This window comes from Saimiri boliviensis, chromosome 13 (assembly GCF_048565385.1).
Source record: "Saimiri boliviensis isolate mSaiBol1 chromosome 13, mSaiBol1.pri, whole genome shotgun sequence".
NCBI lineage: Eukaryota > Metazoa > Chordata > Mammalia > Primates > Cebidae > Saimiri > Saimiri boliviensis.
The window spans coordinates 20,632,701-20,647,397 of record NC_133461.1 but is presented as its reverse complement, the minus strand read 5'-3'; the positions used below and the strand labels follow the sequence as shown (position 1 = coordinate 20,647,397).

General features: G+C 42.5%; 1 protein-coding gene across 10 annotated transcripts in view; it reads left to right on the top strand.

Moving 5' to 3' along the window:
* Positions 1-14,697, top strand: part of NEDD4L (NEDD4 like E3 ubiquitin protein ligase) — a 357,512-nt gene that overhangs the window by 200,827 nt on the left and 141,988 nt on the right. For 6 of the 10 annotated variants that reach the window (XM_074383354.1, XM_074383353.1, XM_010336769.3 and 3 more), the window contains exon 1: positions 7,488-12,918. In XM_074383354.1, the coding sequence (XP_074239455.1) occupies positions 11,785-12,918 (1,134 nt within the window). In that variant the 5' untranslated portion in view covers positions 7,488-11,784. The other 4 variants (XM_074383355.1, XM_010336772.3, XM_003926040.4 and 1 more) reach the window with 1 other exon arrangement.

Genomic DNA, 14,697 nt, shown 5'->3' with positions numbered 1-14,697 from the left:
GATTTGTAACTTTCGGCAAATCTCTCTTGACTTTCTAGGCTTTAGTTTTTTGGGGTTTGATTTTGATTTGTTTTTTTTGTTTGTTTGTTTGTTTTTGAGACAGTCTTGCTCTGTCACCCAGGCTGGAAGTGCAGTGGCATGATCTTGGCTCACTGTAACCTCCACCTCCCGGGTTCAAGTGATTCTCTGCCTCAGCCTCCTGAATAGCTGGGATTACAGGCGCCTGCCATCAAGCCCAGCTAATTTTTGTATTTTTAGTAGTGACGGGGTTTTACCAGGTTGGCCAGGCTGGTCTCAAACTCTTGACGTCAGGTGATCTAAACGCTTCAGCCTCCCAAAGTGCTGGGATTACAGGCGTGAACCACTGCACCTGGCCCTGATTTGGTTGTTAATCTGTCAAATGGTAAGTGTTGGGTTACGCGAATAATGGGTGTTTTACCTCCACTAATTACCTACACACTAGAAATGAGAATATGAATAAGACCTATACTAAATTTTCTAGCTAGATTTTGTAAATTCTGAACAAAATCTGTGTGCCTTAATCTTTCTTGTAATCTTTTCAGAATTTGTCTTTAAAATTATATATGTATATATTTGCTTCTTAGTAAACATTATTGGCACTAGTTTTGATCGGAACTTTACTCCAAGTATATTGACTTAGTAGATGTGTTAAAAAGATTATTGCTTAGTTTGTGAAAATAATCCAAGCTGGGACTTTGATATTTGCATTTTCATTTAGGTTCCACTATTTTCTTTTTGAATAAAAAGTATAATCCTATTAAATCTGAAATATTTTCTTACAGTGATCCATACGTGAAACTTTCATTGTACGTAGCGGATGAGAATAGAGAACTTGCTTTGGTACAGACAAAAACAATTAAAAAGGTAGGTGTTGATCTTTAACTCATCTTCATTTAAGTCATAATTTAATTCAGTTATGCACAGTTGTATGCTGCATAACACCCTTTTGGTCAAGGATGGACTGCTTACACAGTGGTAGCCCCATGAGATTACAGCGTGTACAGTGCTGTGTACAAGTGCATCACTTTTTATCTTTTTTTAAATTTATTTATTTATTTATTTATTTTTGAAACATAGTCTTGCTCTGTCACTCAGGCTGGAGTGCAATGGTTCGACCTCAGCTCACTGCAACCTCCGCCTCCTGGGTTCCAGCCATTCTCCTGCCTTGGCCTCCTGCGTAGCAGGGATGACAGGTGCCCACCACCACACCTGGCTAATATTTTTGTATTTTTAGTAGAGATGGGGTTTCACCATGTTGGCCTGGCTGGCCTCGAACTCTTGACCTCAAGTTATCTGCCTGCCTTGACCTCTCGAAGTGCTGGGATTACAGGTGTCAGCCCCTGTGCCCAGCCCACGTTTTATCCTTTATACTGGATTTTCATTTTAAGTATCTTTCAGTATTAAATCTATAACTTTTCCAAGACTTTTCAGTACTAACCTAAGATAGCGATTCAGGTTTTTACTTAAATGCCTACAAAAACAGTTTTCTGAAAATGTAAGTTATAACATTTTTTCTTGCACAGAATGCAGCAAAACAAGGATTTGTTTTTGTCTTCTTATGTTTCACAAAGAAACTTAAAATAATTAAAAATACGTTTAATGAAATGGGGCAGTTTGTGGAATTGTTAGGCACACGAGGAATAGTTTAACTTGAAACAACTACTCTTAAAAGAAATGAAATATTTGGTTCACTACATGGAAACAGAAAATATATTAATAATAAAGCTATACATTTATGTATCTGTCTTATTTTCCTTGTTTTTAGGTACAAGATTTCATTAAAAATTTGTTTCCATAAGTATCTCATTCATTGAATCATTTATTTCTTTAGAGACGGAGTGTCACTCTGTCATGCAGGCTGGAGTGTAGTGGCACAATCTCAGCTCACCGCAACCTTTGCCTACTGGGTTTAAGTGATTCTCCTGCCTCAGCTTCCTGAGTGGCTGGGATTACAAGCTACTCGGGAAGCTGCCCGGCTAATTTTTGTATTTTTGGTAGAGATGGCATTTTGCCATATTGACCAGGCTGGTCTGGACCTCTTGACCTCAGGTCCTCTTGACCTCTGACCTCTTGACCACCCATCTCAGCCTCCCAAGGTGCTGGGAATACAGGTGTGAGCCACCATGCCTGGCCAATAAGTATATCTTAATTTGACTATCTCCATTTATTTATAGGCATGTGCAATGTATATATGTAAGTGTCTTTTACCCTGTATTTGGAGGCTTTATTGAAGATGTATGTTCTCTAATAAAAATATTTGGCTGGATGCGGTGGCTCATGGCTGTAATTCTAGTACTTTTGGAGGCCAAGGCTGGCAGATCACTTGACCCCGGGAGGTTGAGGTTGCAGTGAACCATAATCATGCCACTGCATTCCAGTCTGGGCAACAGAATGAGCACCTGTCTCAAAACAAACAAACAAACAACAACCTCAAAAACAAAACCAATCCCTTTCATCTCTGTTTTAGTATTATTTATGGATTACTGTGATTTCTTTTCCTCACCACCTTTGGAGGCAGGTGGTTAGACAGTCTTAACACTTTGATGAACGTTTTCTGGACAGCACGAATGCTTTAAAAAATTATAGCTCTCTTGCTGCCATGCAGGCACCCAGGATCTGTGGCCAGGTCCTTTTGTTGTAAGGAACTATAACTGCAGTGTGTCCTCCACTTGGCATCGGGACTGGCATTAAAAATGTGTCTTGCAAACAGGAGCCAGTACGGAGGCCATTGTTGCTTGTGTTAGGCATTCTTGCTGGTTCAGTTTCTAGGCGAGTGGGGGCTGCCTAGAAGGCTCACCAGAAACGCAGCTGGGAAACTTGACTGCCTGCTGGATGCCGAGCCAGGACCAAAGCCGGCAACTGGGGCTATTGCACTGTGTTTCCTTCCAAAGGGAGGTCCTCCTCCTCCCTCCCTTTCCACGGTCGAGGGTGTAGCTCTGCAGCTGGGTTTGCTCTGCTGCTCCTGCTGCCCGCCTCCTGGTTTGTATGCCTCTGCTGCTTTCGGGTGCGAGAACTGCCGTCATCCTCCTCTCCTTGCAGTGTTGTGACTGTTCCTTCGTTCATTTTGTGCTCTCTTGTCTCATTGCTTTCCTCGCCTGTCATTTCCCATGTGCATTTCCATGAAGCTGCCCTCCGGGGACTGCAGCCGGAGGCAGGCCAGGCCTGCCACTCCCCTCCCCTCCCCTCCCTCATTATCATCCCTAGCTTCATTCACATGGGAGAAAAGTATGAACCCCGTTATTCAGGATTGAATTCACTGTGGAATTGTGGGTGGGGGAAGTGCTGAATTTTTAAAAACGTCACTTCAGTGTTGTGTAAGCTCTGTGTTTCCTATTTTTACGTGGCACTCTATTGATTTTTTTTCCTCTCCCTGAACTGATCTCTTAAAGGAAACAGATTGATAAAGACAAATATCATTTTGACTAAAAATATGTCGCTGTTGGTGAAGTGATGATTTTTCCGTCTCAGATTTTTCCATACAGTTTTTAAGAGCTGTGTTTCGGAGCCTCATGCATGTGCAGATGCGTGAACACACATGAACGTGTCTTTCTTCCTAGAACATGCCTCCTCTTAGTTTTGGGGGATGTCTGGCAGTCCTTTTCCTCCGTGCTGAGGACAAAGGTATCCTTGCCATCTTCTTGTGGAATGTATTTTTCAGTAGATTGATAGAAAGATGAACAGATGGATGAATGGAGAGGAAGACTGAAGGATAAGTAGTTAAGTATTTTTTAACCTGGTTATTTTTGGGGAGAAAAAATCACTTTTAGTTTGTATTTGGCCTTTTTTTTCCTTGTTATAAAGAAAATCCGATTCTCAGTATTTCTCTCTATAAAATGTTCTTTATAAGATTTCAGTATTTATATAAACAATGAACACATTCAACTTTCCCTACCTGCTTCATTACTCTGCGTAAAGATTTGTAGCAGGTAGAGGGATGTCAACCAAGTTCATTTCCTTCTCGGCAGGGTAATCATATCAATGCTAATTTGTTGAAGGAATTTTTTATATTTTCATGATGACTCTTTCCAGGCCTCTGATGTTTTTCCTTCCGGTGATAGCAGCAGTTTAAGGTTTCATATCTACGAAGCATCTGTTTCATAAATACATCCTCTCCCCCAGTACTAGTCTCAGATAATTGACTAAATGCTTCTCTTAAGCTTTTTTTAATCAAAAAAATGTTTAAGCAAATATGTAGTCTGTCTTGCACTAGCAATTGCTAATGTTTGAAAGACTCAAAGATATTACAAGTTAATTTCTCTTCCAGACGCTGAACCCAAAATGGAATGAAGAATTTTATTTCAGGGTAAGTTTTTCGTTTTTTGGCAATAATTGTTATTGATACATCTAGGTCAGTTATCACAGTCGATTTGTCTTTAGGAAAAGCTCTTAAATTTTTAAGAGAAATTCCTTTTAGGATGAAAAGTAGATAGCTTCCCAATGTGTTCTAAATTTTGCAAGACTATCAGTAGTGGTCACAGACTCTGGACTTGTTTCACTGGGGAGTGTTTTGGAGAAGTCACAAGAAAATTATCCAAATACTAAGTTTCATTTTTGAATTCAAACTTTTCTTTTCTTTAAGAAATGAGATAAAATATCATTCATGAGAATGGTTTAATTCTGTGAGATGGATTATGAAATATTTTAGAGTAAAACACTAGAGGCAACGTGATTAAAAAAGAAACACAAAAATTACCAATTATGTTCTAGTTAGGTAAATTTTGGTAATTGAAATATTGAGTGCACACACACACACACACACACACACACAACATAAAATTACTTCTGGACTCCAAATACAACAGAATTAGGTAAGATTTCCTCAACCTTTTATATTTAATATTTAAAAGAGCTGTATATCAAAATGGCTGAAATATGTGAATTAGCAGAGATTTGTGCTTAGTGATCATTTGTGGTTGTTGCTGTGTTTTACTACTGAAATTGCGGAAATAATTAGACTGCTCAGCTATTTATTGAAGAAAGGGCTTTCTCTTCAAGGCAAAAGTATTTTAATTGTATAGCTGTGATATTAAAAACTGGAGTTATCCAGAAATAATCCAGGTCTTCTGATTAGTGCAGATCGCCAAAGGCCAATATTACCTTGAGACCCATTTTAATTGGTCCTGATTTCTTCCTCTCAATCACAATAGTATTTTTTGTGCTCCAAACTAGACTACTACATACAGCATCTGCTTTCTATTATGCTCAGATTTTAAATATGGCACTGATATTTTAATACTTGGTGAAATCCTATGTACAGCCTCTACCAGATGTATTTGAAGTTACCCCTCGGAGGACTGAAAAGCTAATAGGGGCTGATAGATGCTCTTGGCCTTTAGTTAACTCTCAAATACAGCTTTTCACTTGTGAACCTCTAAAGTGTTTAGACTCCTTTCAGTGGAACACTGGCCACAATTACATAAATGTTAGTATATCCCAAACTCTTCTCAACTAATCTTGGCAGTAGGCACATTTATGTTCTTTTTTTGTTGATTTTTCTTAATGTCTTTTTTTTTTCCTTTTTCTTTTCTTTTTTTTTTTCTTTTTTTGAGATGGAGTCTTGCTGTGTCGCCAGGCTGGAGTGCAGTGGTGCGAACTCAGCTCACTGCAACCTCCACCTCCCAGATTCAAGCGATTCTCCTGCCTCAGCCTCCCAAGTAGCTGGGACTACAGGTGCACGGCACCATGCCCAGCTAATTTTTGTATTTTTAGTAGAGACGGAGTTTCACCATGTTGGCCAGGATGGTCTCGATCTCTTGACCTCGTGATCTGCCTGCCTTGGCCTCCCAAAGTGCTGGGATTACAGGTTTTTAAGGTCTTTATATTTACTCAAATTTTTATGGAGTGCCCACTATGTGCCAGCTCCTGCGTGCAGGTTGTGGTTGCATTGGTAAAGCAGTGCGACCCTTCACAGAGCTTCTAAAGAGATAGCAAACCCCATCTGCTTGTTCTGTCATTAGGCTGCAGGCAGACCACAGGACTGGAAGCACAAGTTGAGCTTTCTGTGCTGGTAAGGTCAAGTGTTATTTCATGCCGTTCTCCACCATGAAGCAGCCAGGGCCTAGGTCACCTCTCTGGCTTCACCATTTAGATCCTTTATGACCCTGGAAAGGCCACCTGAGGACTCAGTCTCCCTGAGGCCCTTGTCTCTCACATAGGAGAGAGAATCCTTACTTGAAAGGGTTGTTTCCAGGATTTGCATGCGATGATATAAATGAGAACATGTAGTGCTTTGTCACACACATGGTTGGTGTTTAGTGAATAATACCTGAGTTGGGACCTGATATGGGCCGTTTTGGTGAGTTTTGGATAAAGAAAAAGAAGCAAAAGGATATTGACAGCCCAGTAGCTCTGCCATTGCCCCACAGTTCCAGGTCTCTCTCATGGTTCGCAGCCTAGGCTCTAAAGACAGGCAGGATAGACCTAGTGCAAGTCCTGGTTGCCGCATACACTAGCTGTGGGCTCTTGGGCAACTTACTTCACCCTCAGGGTCTCCACTCCTCATTTGTAAATTTGGGTGTTAGTTACGCATCATAGGATTGCTGTGAAGATTAAATGAGATCATGGATTGTTGATATTTAATAACAAGACAGTGCCTAAAAAATAAGCTCACAAGCTGGGCACAGTGGCTGACACCTGTAATCCCAGCACTTTGAGAGGCCAAGGCATGCAGATAGCTTCAGTCCAGGAGTTCAAGACCAGTTTGGGGAACATGGTAAAACCTCATCTCTACAAAAAAAAATACAAAAATTAGCCAGGCATGATGGTTCAACCTACTCAGGAGAGTGAGGCTGGAGGATCAGTTGAGCCTGGGAGGTTGAGGCTGCATTGAGCTGTGATCGTGCCACTGCAGTCCAGCCTGGGCAACAGAACAAGACCCTGTTTGTCAGTCTGTCTGTCTGTCTGTCTGTCTCTCTCTCTCTCTCTCTCTCTATCTATCTCTATCTCTATCTTTCACCTACACACACACACACATACACACACACACGCACACACACATAAGTTATTACAATCTTCTTCATTATTTTTATCATTACTATTACTGCTGTTAGCCCTAAGAGATGGCCTCAGGCATAGACGTTTTTGATCTGCAGTCATGAGAATGCCTTGTATAGAGGTTAGGAACTCTTTAAAACTATTTACAACTCTCCTTTCTTATTTTAGAAAAACAGCTAAGAGCCTTTTCTTCTTTTGCTATGCCTAAATTCAGGGCAGAATAATAAAGAAATCAGTAAGTAATAGGAAATTTGATTTAGTACACATAGAATATCCAGAACAGTAGGATAATTGTTCATATTATACAATTGAGTTGGGTGCATTGTAAAGCAGTATTTTATTCTTTCTGTTCCTTATGTCATTGTTCGAATGATTCCTGCTCATTTAAAAAATGCTATTTATGTTCCTCATAGGTAAACCCATCTAATCACAGACTCCTATTTGAAGTATTTGACGAAAACAGACTGGTAAGTGGGTTCCTGTATTTGAATTTTGCTTCATTTTTTATAAACTGGGTTTTCAGAGCAGCATCTTTAAAACTTTGTGTTTATGACAGTATATGTGCCCAAAGAGAAGACTATTTTTGTCCCACTGCTAGTTTGACGTTCAGAATCCTAACAAATACTTTTATGTTGCTAGGATAAAAAATGTATTTGTATATGTGTGTGTGTATTTTTATCACAATTAATGTTAACAAAAGTCACTGGTGATAGTATCAGCCCGTATGCTCATGATGTAGTGTAGGGAATATGGTAGGTAGATCTCTACAGAGGCCATCAGGAATGTAAACAAACTTTGCGTGGTTTTAAATGAAAGCCAGGCCATAATACTGGAATGCGCTCAATAGCAAATCTATGGTAATTCTCTCGGGGGAAATAAAAATCTAATTAACAGTGTATAGCAAAAAGTGAATCTACATTTAGCAGGTGAACTCAAGCTATATTTTAAAAGTGGTTTCTTTCTCAAGAGAGATCCTTAGAAAGTACATTTAAAAAACCAAAGCTATGTCTGAGGCATATAACAGATATAAACTAACATTTTATATTATAGATTGATATATATAAAATATGTTTATAAAGATCGATACATAACTGATATAATTACAATTTCATTTTATTTTATTATTTTCATTTATTTATTTTACAGAAAGGGTTTCCCTCTGTCGCCCAGGTTGGAGTGCAGTGGTGCAGTCATAGCTCACTGTCACCTCAAACCCTCTGGCTCAAGCAGGCCTCCAGGATAACTAGGATAGTCATGAGCCACTGGGCCTGGCCAGATTTCATTTTAGAAATGGCATTTTGGAAGCACATTTTGCTTTCTTAACTAACTAGAATGTGTACATAAGTAGCTGTGCACCAGGTGTTCCAACTATGAAAATGAACACTATCGTGTTAAGTCCTTAAGGTACCTGCAGAAGTGACATTGTGATTCAGTGCAGTCAGTCATTCTCAGACTTACCTCCCTGAAACTTGTATGGTATGTTGACTGGTTAAAAGGTGTTTTTAACCATGTGTGTACCTATGCAACAATCTTGCATGTTCATCACATGTACCCCAAAACCTAAAATGCAATAAAAAAAAAAAAAAAAAAAAAAAAAAAAAAAAAAGGTGTTTTTAAGAAGCTTTCTGCAGAATTCAATTGAAAGTCCAGATTTTTTAATAGCTGGAGGTTAAGAGAATAGTTGAGCTGGAGGAGCCTTACACAAGAACTCCTGTTTTTATAATAAGATGAGAAGAGGCCGGGCGCGGTGGCTCAAGCCTGTAATCCCAGCACTTTGGGAGGCCGAGGCGGGTGGATCATGAGGTCGAGAGATCGAGACCATCCTGGTCAACATGTGAAACCCCGTCTCTACTAAAAATACAAAAAAACTAGCTGGGCGTGGTGGCGCGTGTCTGTAATCCCAGCTACTTAGGAGGCTGAGGCAGGAGAATTGCCTGAGCCCAGGAGGCGGAGGTTGCGGTGAGCCGAGATCGCGCCATTGCACTCTGACCTGGGTAACAAGAGCGAAACTCCGTCTCAAAAAAAAAAAAAAAAAAAAAAAAAGATGAGAAGAACCAGGTCTAGAGCCTTTATATAAACATACCTGTCAGCGGTGGTGCCAGGGTCTGACCCGCTGGCCTCCTAAGTCGAAGCCCAGTGGTAGTTTGGGAAACTATTGAATTTCATATGACTAATATTATTCTCCAAAAGAGAAAATTAACAGATTCTGGCCTGCCATTCTAGTATCTTTTCCATTAAAGGATGTTGGGTGATGAAGAGTTGTACAGTGTAACTCAACCACTTTCGTTGTATGCGTAGAAGTGCTTGTTTGTGCGATTGAATGAGAGCTTCTGCTGAGGGTGTGGTTCTTGTCTCCCGTCTCTCATCCAGTGAGGACCGACGGAGTTAGGCAGCATCCTGTAGCATAGCAGTACATTTCTGGAGACATGGGTGCATTTGTAGACTAATCCTTTTTCTCCGATTATTGAGTATAATCCTCTTTTTTAACATGAGGAAAGGGTCAAATATGAGGAGGAAAGGGTCAAATATGAGGAAAAATGGCCTCTTGATTGATGTGTTTTGGTTCATTATTTTCTTCTATTAAGAGGAATTCACTGTTAAAACATTGTTTCACATTTCCATATCTGAAATAATGACCGTAGTTGAGGTGATCTTGCCATACGTCTGAAATTATACTTCCAAACAAAAAACGACTTTGAATACAAGACTTTTAAGAAATCCTGTATGAATACAAACTTTTTTTTTTTTTGAGATGGAGTCTCACTCTGTTGCCCAGGCTGGAGTACAGTGGCACGATCTCGGCTCAATGCAACCTCTGCCTCCTCGCCTGCCTCAGCCTCCCAAGCAGCTGGGACTCCAGGTGCACGTCACCACACCCAGCTAATTTTTGTATTTTTAGTAGAGACAGAATTCCACCATATTGGCCAGGCCGGTCTTGAACTCCTGACCTTGTGATCCGCCCACCTCAGTCTCCAAAGTGCTGGGATTACAGGTATGAGCCACTGCGCCCAGCTGAATACAAACTTTATCTGAAAAATTGTGTTTTATAATATTGCTGCCTAGTTTTGCCCCAGGCCATCTGCAATGTGATTACTATGCAAAGAATGCTGGTGTTGCTGGTTTTGTTTTGTTTTTTTTCCCTTTTCCCTTTGTTGGCTATTAACCAGCGCAGACAATAGGTGAGTATGGTAGTACTTGGAAGTTTTAACATTACACAAATTAGCTTCCACTCCTCTCATGGAGGTCATTTTTGGCATTTAAAACACATGCTTTTAGAAAACAGATTTGGATATATGTAAACACAGGGTTAATCCACCACACCCTGGATACTGAAGCTGTTGACAAAGTCATGCTTTGCAGATTTTAAAATAAACTTTTTGTCAGTCTTAGAGCTTGGCTCCCCCTCCCCCCAAATAAACCTCTTTGTTAAATAACTGACGTTTCTGGATCATAGAAAATGGTAAGTTTAAAATACAGCAATACATTTAAAATACAGAAATACATTTCCAAGCTAACTACAAATCCGATGACAGTTTTTTGAGTGTGCACTTTTCCTTTTATTTCTTAGGTCCTTTTTGGTCCTTTGCAAACATAGCAAGATTCCATATTTGTCTCCCAATTGTGGTAATATTGCTGACTTCTTACTGGGAAACAGTCAGCTCTGGGCAGCATTTCTTCTGTATGGTATTTAAGTTACATTATTACAAAAAAAAAAAAATCCACATGCACACCCTTTAATTTTCCTTTTTTTTTTTTTTTTTTTTTTTTTTTGATTGATGTTTTCTCTCCTTCCTGACATACAGGAGACAATGTCTTCTCCAGCTGTGTTCCTTCTCTCTGGTACTTTGGTGTCTGATGGTCACATATGAGCTACACACATGCATACACCTTTTGAATGAAAAATGCTGTGATAGCAGGAAGCCTCTGCCGGGCCCACTGGTTGTGTAGCAAATCACACCCCCTCCCCTCCACGTAGCTATTTTGTTATTTGTAGATCGTGGTGTAATTATTTAGCATTAAATGGACGCTAACTCTGTGGGGTGTGTAATCATATTCATAGTGCTGTTTAATTAGTTTGCATTCCGTCATGGTGGTGTAGTGATGTCATAAATAACAGAAACATTGTAGCCAATGTTTGGAAACGAGTTTACCTGGTGACCAAGCCATATTTTACTTGTCATTATTTCGTGCGGTGGGAGGTGGGGAAATACCGTGTGTGCTGTGTTGACTGCCAGGTCTTTGCGCTGGTTAGAGTCCCAGCGCTGTGCCCCGTTGGGAAAGAAATGCCCTGCGAATGTGATGTGGTTAGATTTATAGCAGCGTGGCTTGCAGTGTTGTTTGCTGCCTGAGTCAGCTGTGAGAGCGCCCTGCTGGGGCCACTCCTTTCTGATGGAAAAGCAGCAGCTGGGAAGGTGCTGTTTCAGGCTCTTGCTGTTTAAAAAAAAAAAAAAAAAAAAAAAAAGCGAGTGGGGGAAAACTCCTCTAAGTCCAGAAGCTGGCATTGGAGAGGGAGAGTGCGGTCATGTGGTTCTGGCCACCCTACCCTCTGTCACAGTGTGGAGGAGAGCTTTTTGCTCTTATCCAATCATGCCTGGAATGCCGCTTGCCCCTTTGGTTATTTCTGCTATCTGTCGCTCCTGGTGCCGCAGTGCTAACGGTTTGGCAGATGGGACACTTTTTCTTGGAGTTTGTGTCTTTGGTCTGTGACTGCTGGCAGTGCCGGGCCTGTTGTTGCCGCTCGCCCTCGCCCTCCTGGCCCCCCTGGTCACCATGGCCCATCGGCTTCGGTTTCATTTTGGCTCTGGTCGCAGCAACACAGCCCCCGAATCAGAGATCCTAGACCAGGAGAGAGAAGACGACTTTTTCATGGCATTCCACACCCTCCCGCGGAGGAGCAGCCCGCACCCCTTCGCCCAGAACGGAGGGGAGGATGGCGGCGGCGGCCTGCAGGGAGGCGTGGGCGCGCTCAAGCGGAGCTCGTCCATGTTCATCCCGCAGCTCCTGACCAGCGTCGACGCCCGCCCCACGTGCAGTTCCTCCGTGCACATCTCCCTGCAGCGCAAGGCCACGGACGGGGCCACAGACGGGTGCGGGCCGCCCGAGGGCGCCGACGATGGACCCCCATGCGCCGCGCCCGACTCCAGGGACCAGGCCTCCGCCACCGCCACTACCAGGGCCTCGCCCCAGAGCGGCTCCCTGGAGCCCGCGCCGGGGGACACCTGCGGGAGCTCCCCTCCCAGGGCAGCCCGAGACCCGGGGCTCCAGGTCAATGGCACGTGCGGCCGCCGCGTGCGGTGCCCAAGCACCGTGGACTGCGCAGAGGAGGCCACCCCGGGCCTGCGCATCCAGCACCGCGCCTCCAGCGCCGACGTGCGCCAGGTGAGGCTGCTGCCCCTCAGCCCTGACGGCCAGGGCGGTGCGGCCGCGGCAGAGCCCAGGCGCTGGTCCCTGCAGCACGTTCCAGATGCTTCTGGAAGCTCCGGGAAGCGGTGTTTTGTCTTCCAGTTGCAGCAGCCCCAGCAAGGCGCTCCAGGGCCGGGCGGTGACCTCAACTTTGGCTTCACGGGCACAAAGGGGGACAGGTTGGTGAGGTATCCCCGCATTCGACTGGAGAGGAGCACCTCATACCCCACACAGCCCCGAAGCGAGCGAGGGAGCCCCACGGAAGATCGGGGACCTCCAGAGGCACCACCTCGGGTTGGCAGGATGGCTCCCGAAATCCGCAGGACGAACTCCGTGGAGAGGACTCCACAGGGCCAGGGGTGCACATTTAAAATCAGGCAGGATCAGAATGCAGGGCAGCAGCATTTTCGAATTCTTGTAACCCGGGGGCCAGAGGAAGCTCCCCAGAATCCGGAGGAGAAAAGCGCCAAGAGCCCTGTTTCCACGGGAGCCGATGCCACGGTAAGTTCACAGTGTGTTTACATGTGTTTACTGATTCCAACCTGGATGCTTACTCTGTGGCATAACCAAAATAAACCTCACCCTCTGTTCCGGGAGTTTCCCTGCTTCGGGCCAGTGGATCTGAATGTTTGGCCAAGTTCTGGCACGATGATTTGTGGTCCAGTGTTTGATAGGCAAAATACCGTTTCAGCACATGCCTTCTGTCGGTCCTCAGAGTCAAAGCGCTTTGTCTGTTTGGAAAATCCAAGCAACATACCTTTCCCCTGCTTTTATTTTTCTGAATAAAGGAATGTGAAATAAAATTTGTTTCTTTAATCTGCCAAAAAGCAAATCAGTGCCCCAAAGTGTTGATATTGGAAATGCATTTAAAAAGCTGCTTGCGAATATAGCCTGTGACGGCACTTTAAAAACAATCAGTTCTCCGAAAGGTGAGATACTGCAAAGGACCCGAGTTTTGCCTCTTAATAGTTAAAGATAGGTGAACATGAAGTTTGATTATTTGTCATGGCCTTTTTGCTGTAGGAGGTCAGATCAGTCCTTGTTATATAATCTGCTTTGTTTTGTGTCCCATTAAGTAATACTGAACGAGACTAGTGTCACTATCCCACAAGTGACACTACTAAGCTAAGAGGTGTGTTTTGAAAGCACACTGGGTTATGGCCCAAGGCTAGGGGAAACTGATTGGAACTCATTAATGGTCAGAGGGCATGGCGTGCAATTTAACACTGCCAACTTGAATGTCCAGGCTGAGGATGCTGTATATAGAATAGTAAGTACCCTGTCTCCAGCTGTGGAAATAGACGCCTTAGAACAGATTCTGGCCTTCCTGTTTCTCTGTTCCTGGTCGCTCCCTTTCAGTGAAATGGAGTACAGAGAGACAGCTGCACACTTCATCAACCAGGCGTATGGTGACTCTGCAGCTTTCGTAGTTTAGAGTAGGATGAAAAGTTAATCAGTTTGGTTTCTTTTACTAGTAATGACTAGCCAGTAAAGTGCTTTCTCTTAAAGAACGAGTTCCTTGTATTTTGGATTGGATATTTTTTCTCCTGAATTTCATGTGACTACCAGTTTGAAGATGTGATTAGGAAGTATCTAGGGGACTTTTTGTTTGGATTTAACTTGTGAATTGTGATTTTGGAAAATGAGTGGCTGAGTATTGCTCTAGAATTGTATCGTCTTTTATTGCTTTCTGTTCAGAAATAATGTTTGTCTTTGAAGTAAACTTTATCCCTCCTCCATCATTGGTTTTCATCATTTTGAAGATACAATCAGATGCTAATTACAAGTTTATTTTTCTTCTTCTCTTTCCTTCTGTGTTATCTCCTTTCTTTCAGGATCTCAAGCTCGTCTATTGGGAAACGGTTGAGTGCTTTGTCTTGGTCTGAACCCATACCATTTATTACACAATGGTACATATTTTGACAGAGTTTTGATATTATAGTAGCTTTTAACCCCCGCCCTAACAAATTACCGTCGTGACAGTTGTAGGCTTTGTTTGGCAACACAATTCCATGCCGAATTTGGACCGCCTACTGCATGAAGATTGACAAAAATACAGTTCCTAAAGTTTGATAACTATTCAGTTATATTACCAGAAACTGAAATCACTCTGCAGTTCAGATGGGGAGGACGAATAGATTCACACAAGTAAAATCTCATCTGGTTTGATAAACTTTCAAATGTAATCAGAAAACAAATCGAATGTACTAAAATTTATGTGTACCTTGCTTAAAAGGGCTGTTGTAACTTGCAAAGGACTACGTAGTGAAAACCAGGTTT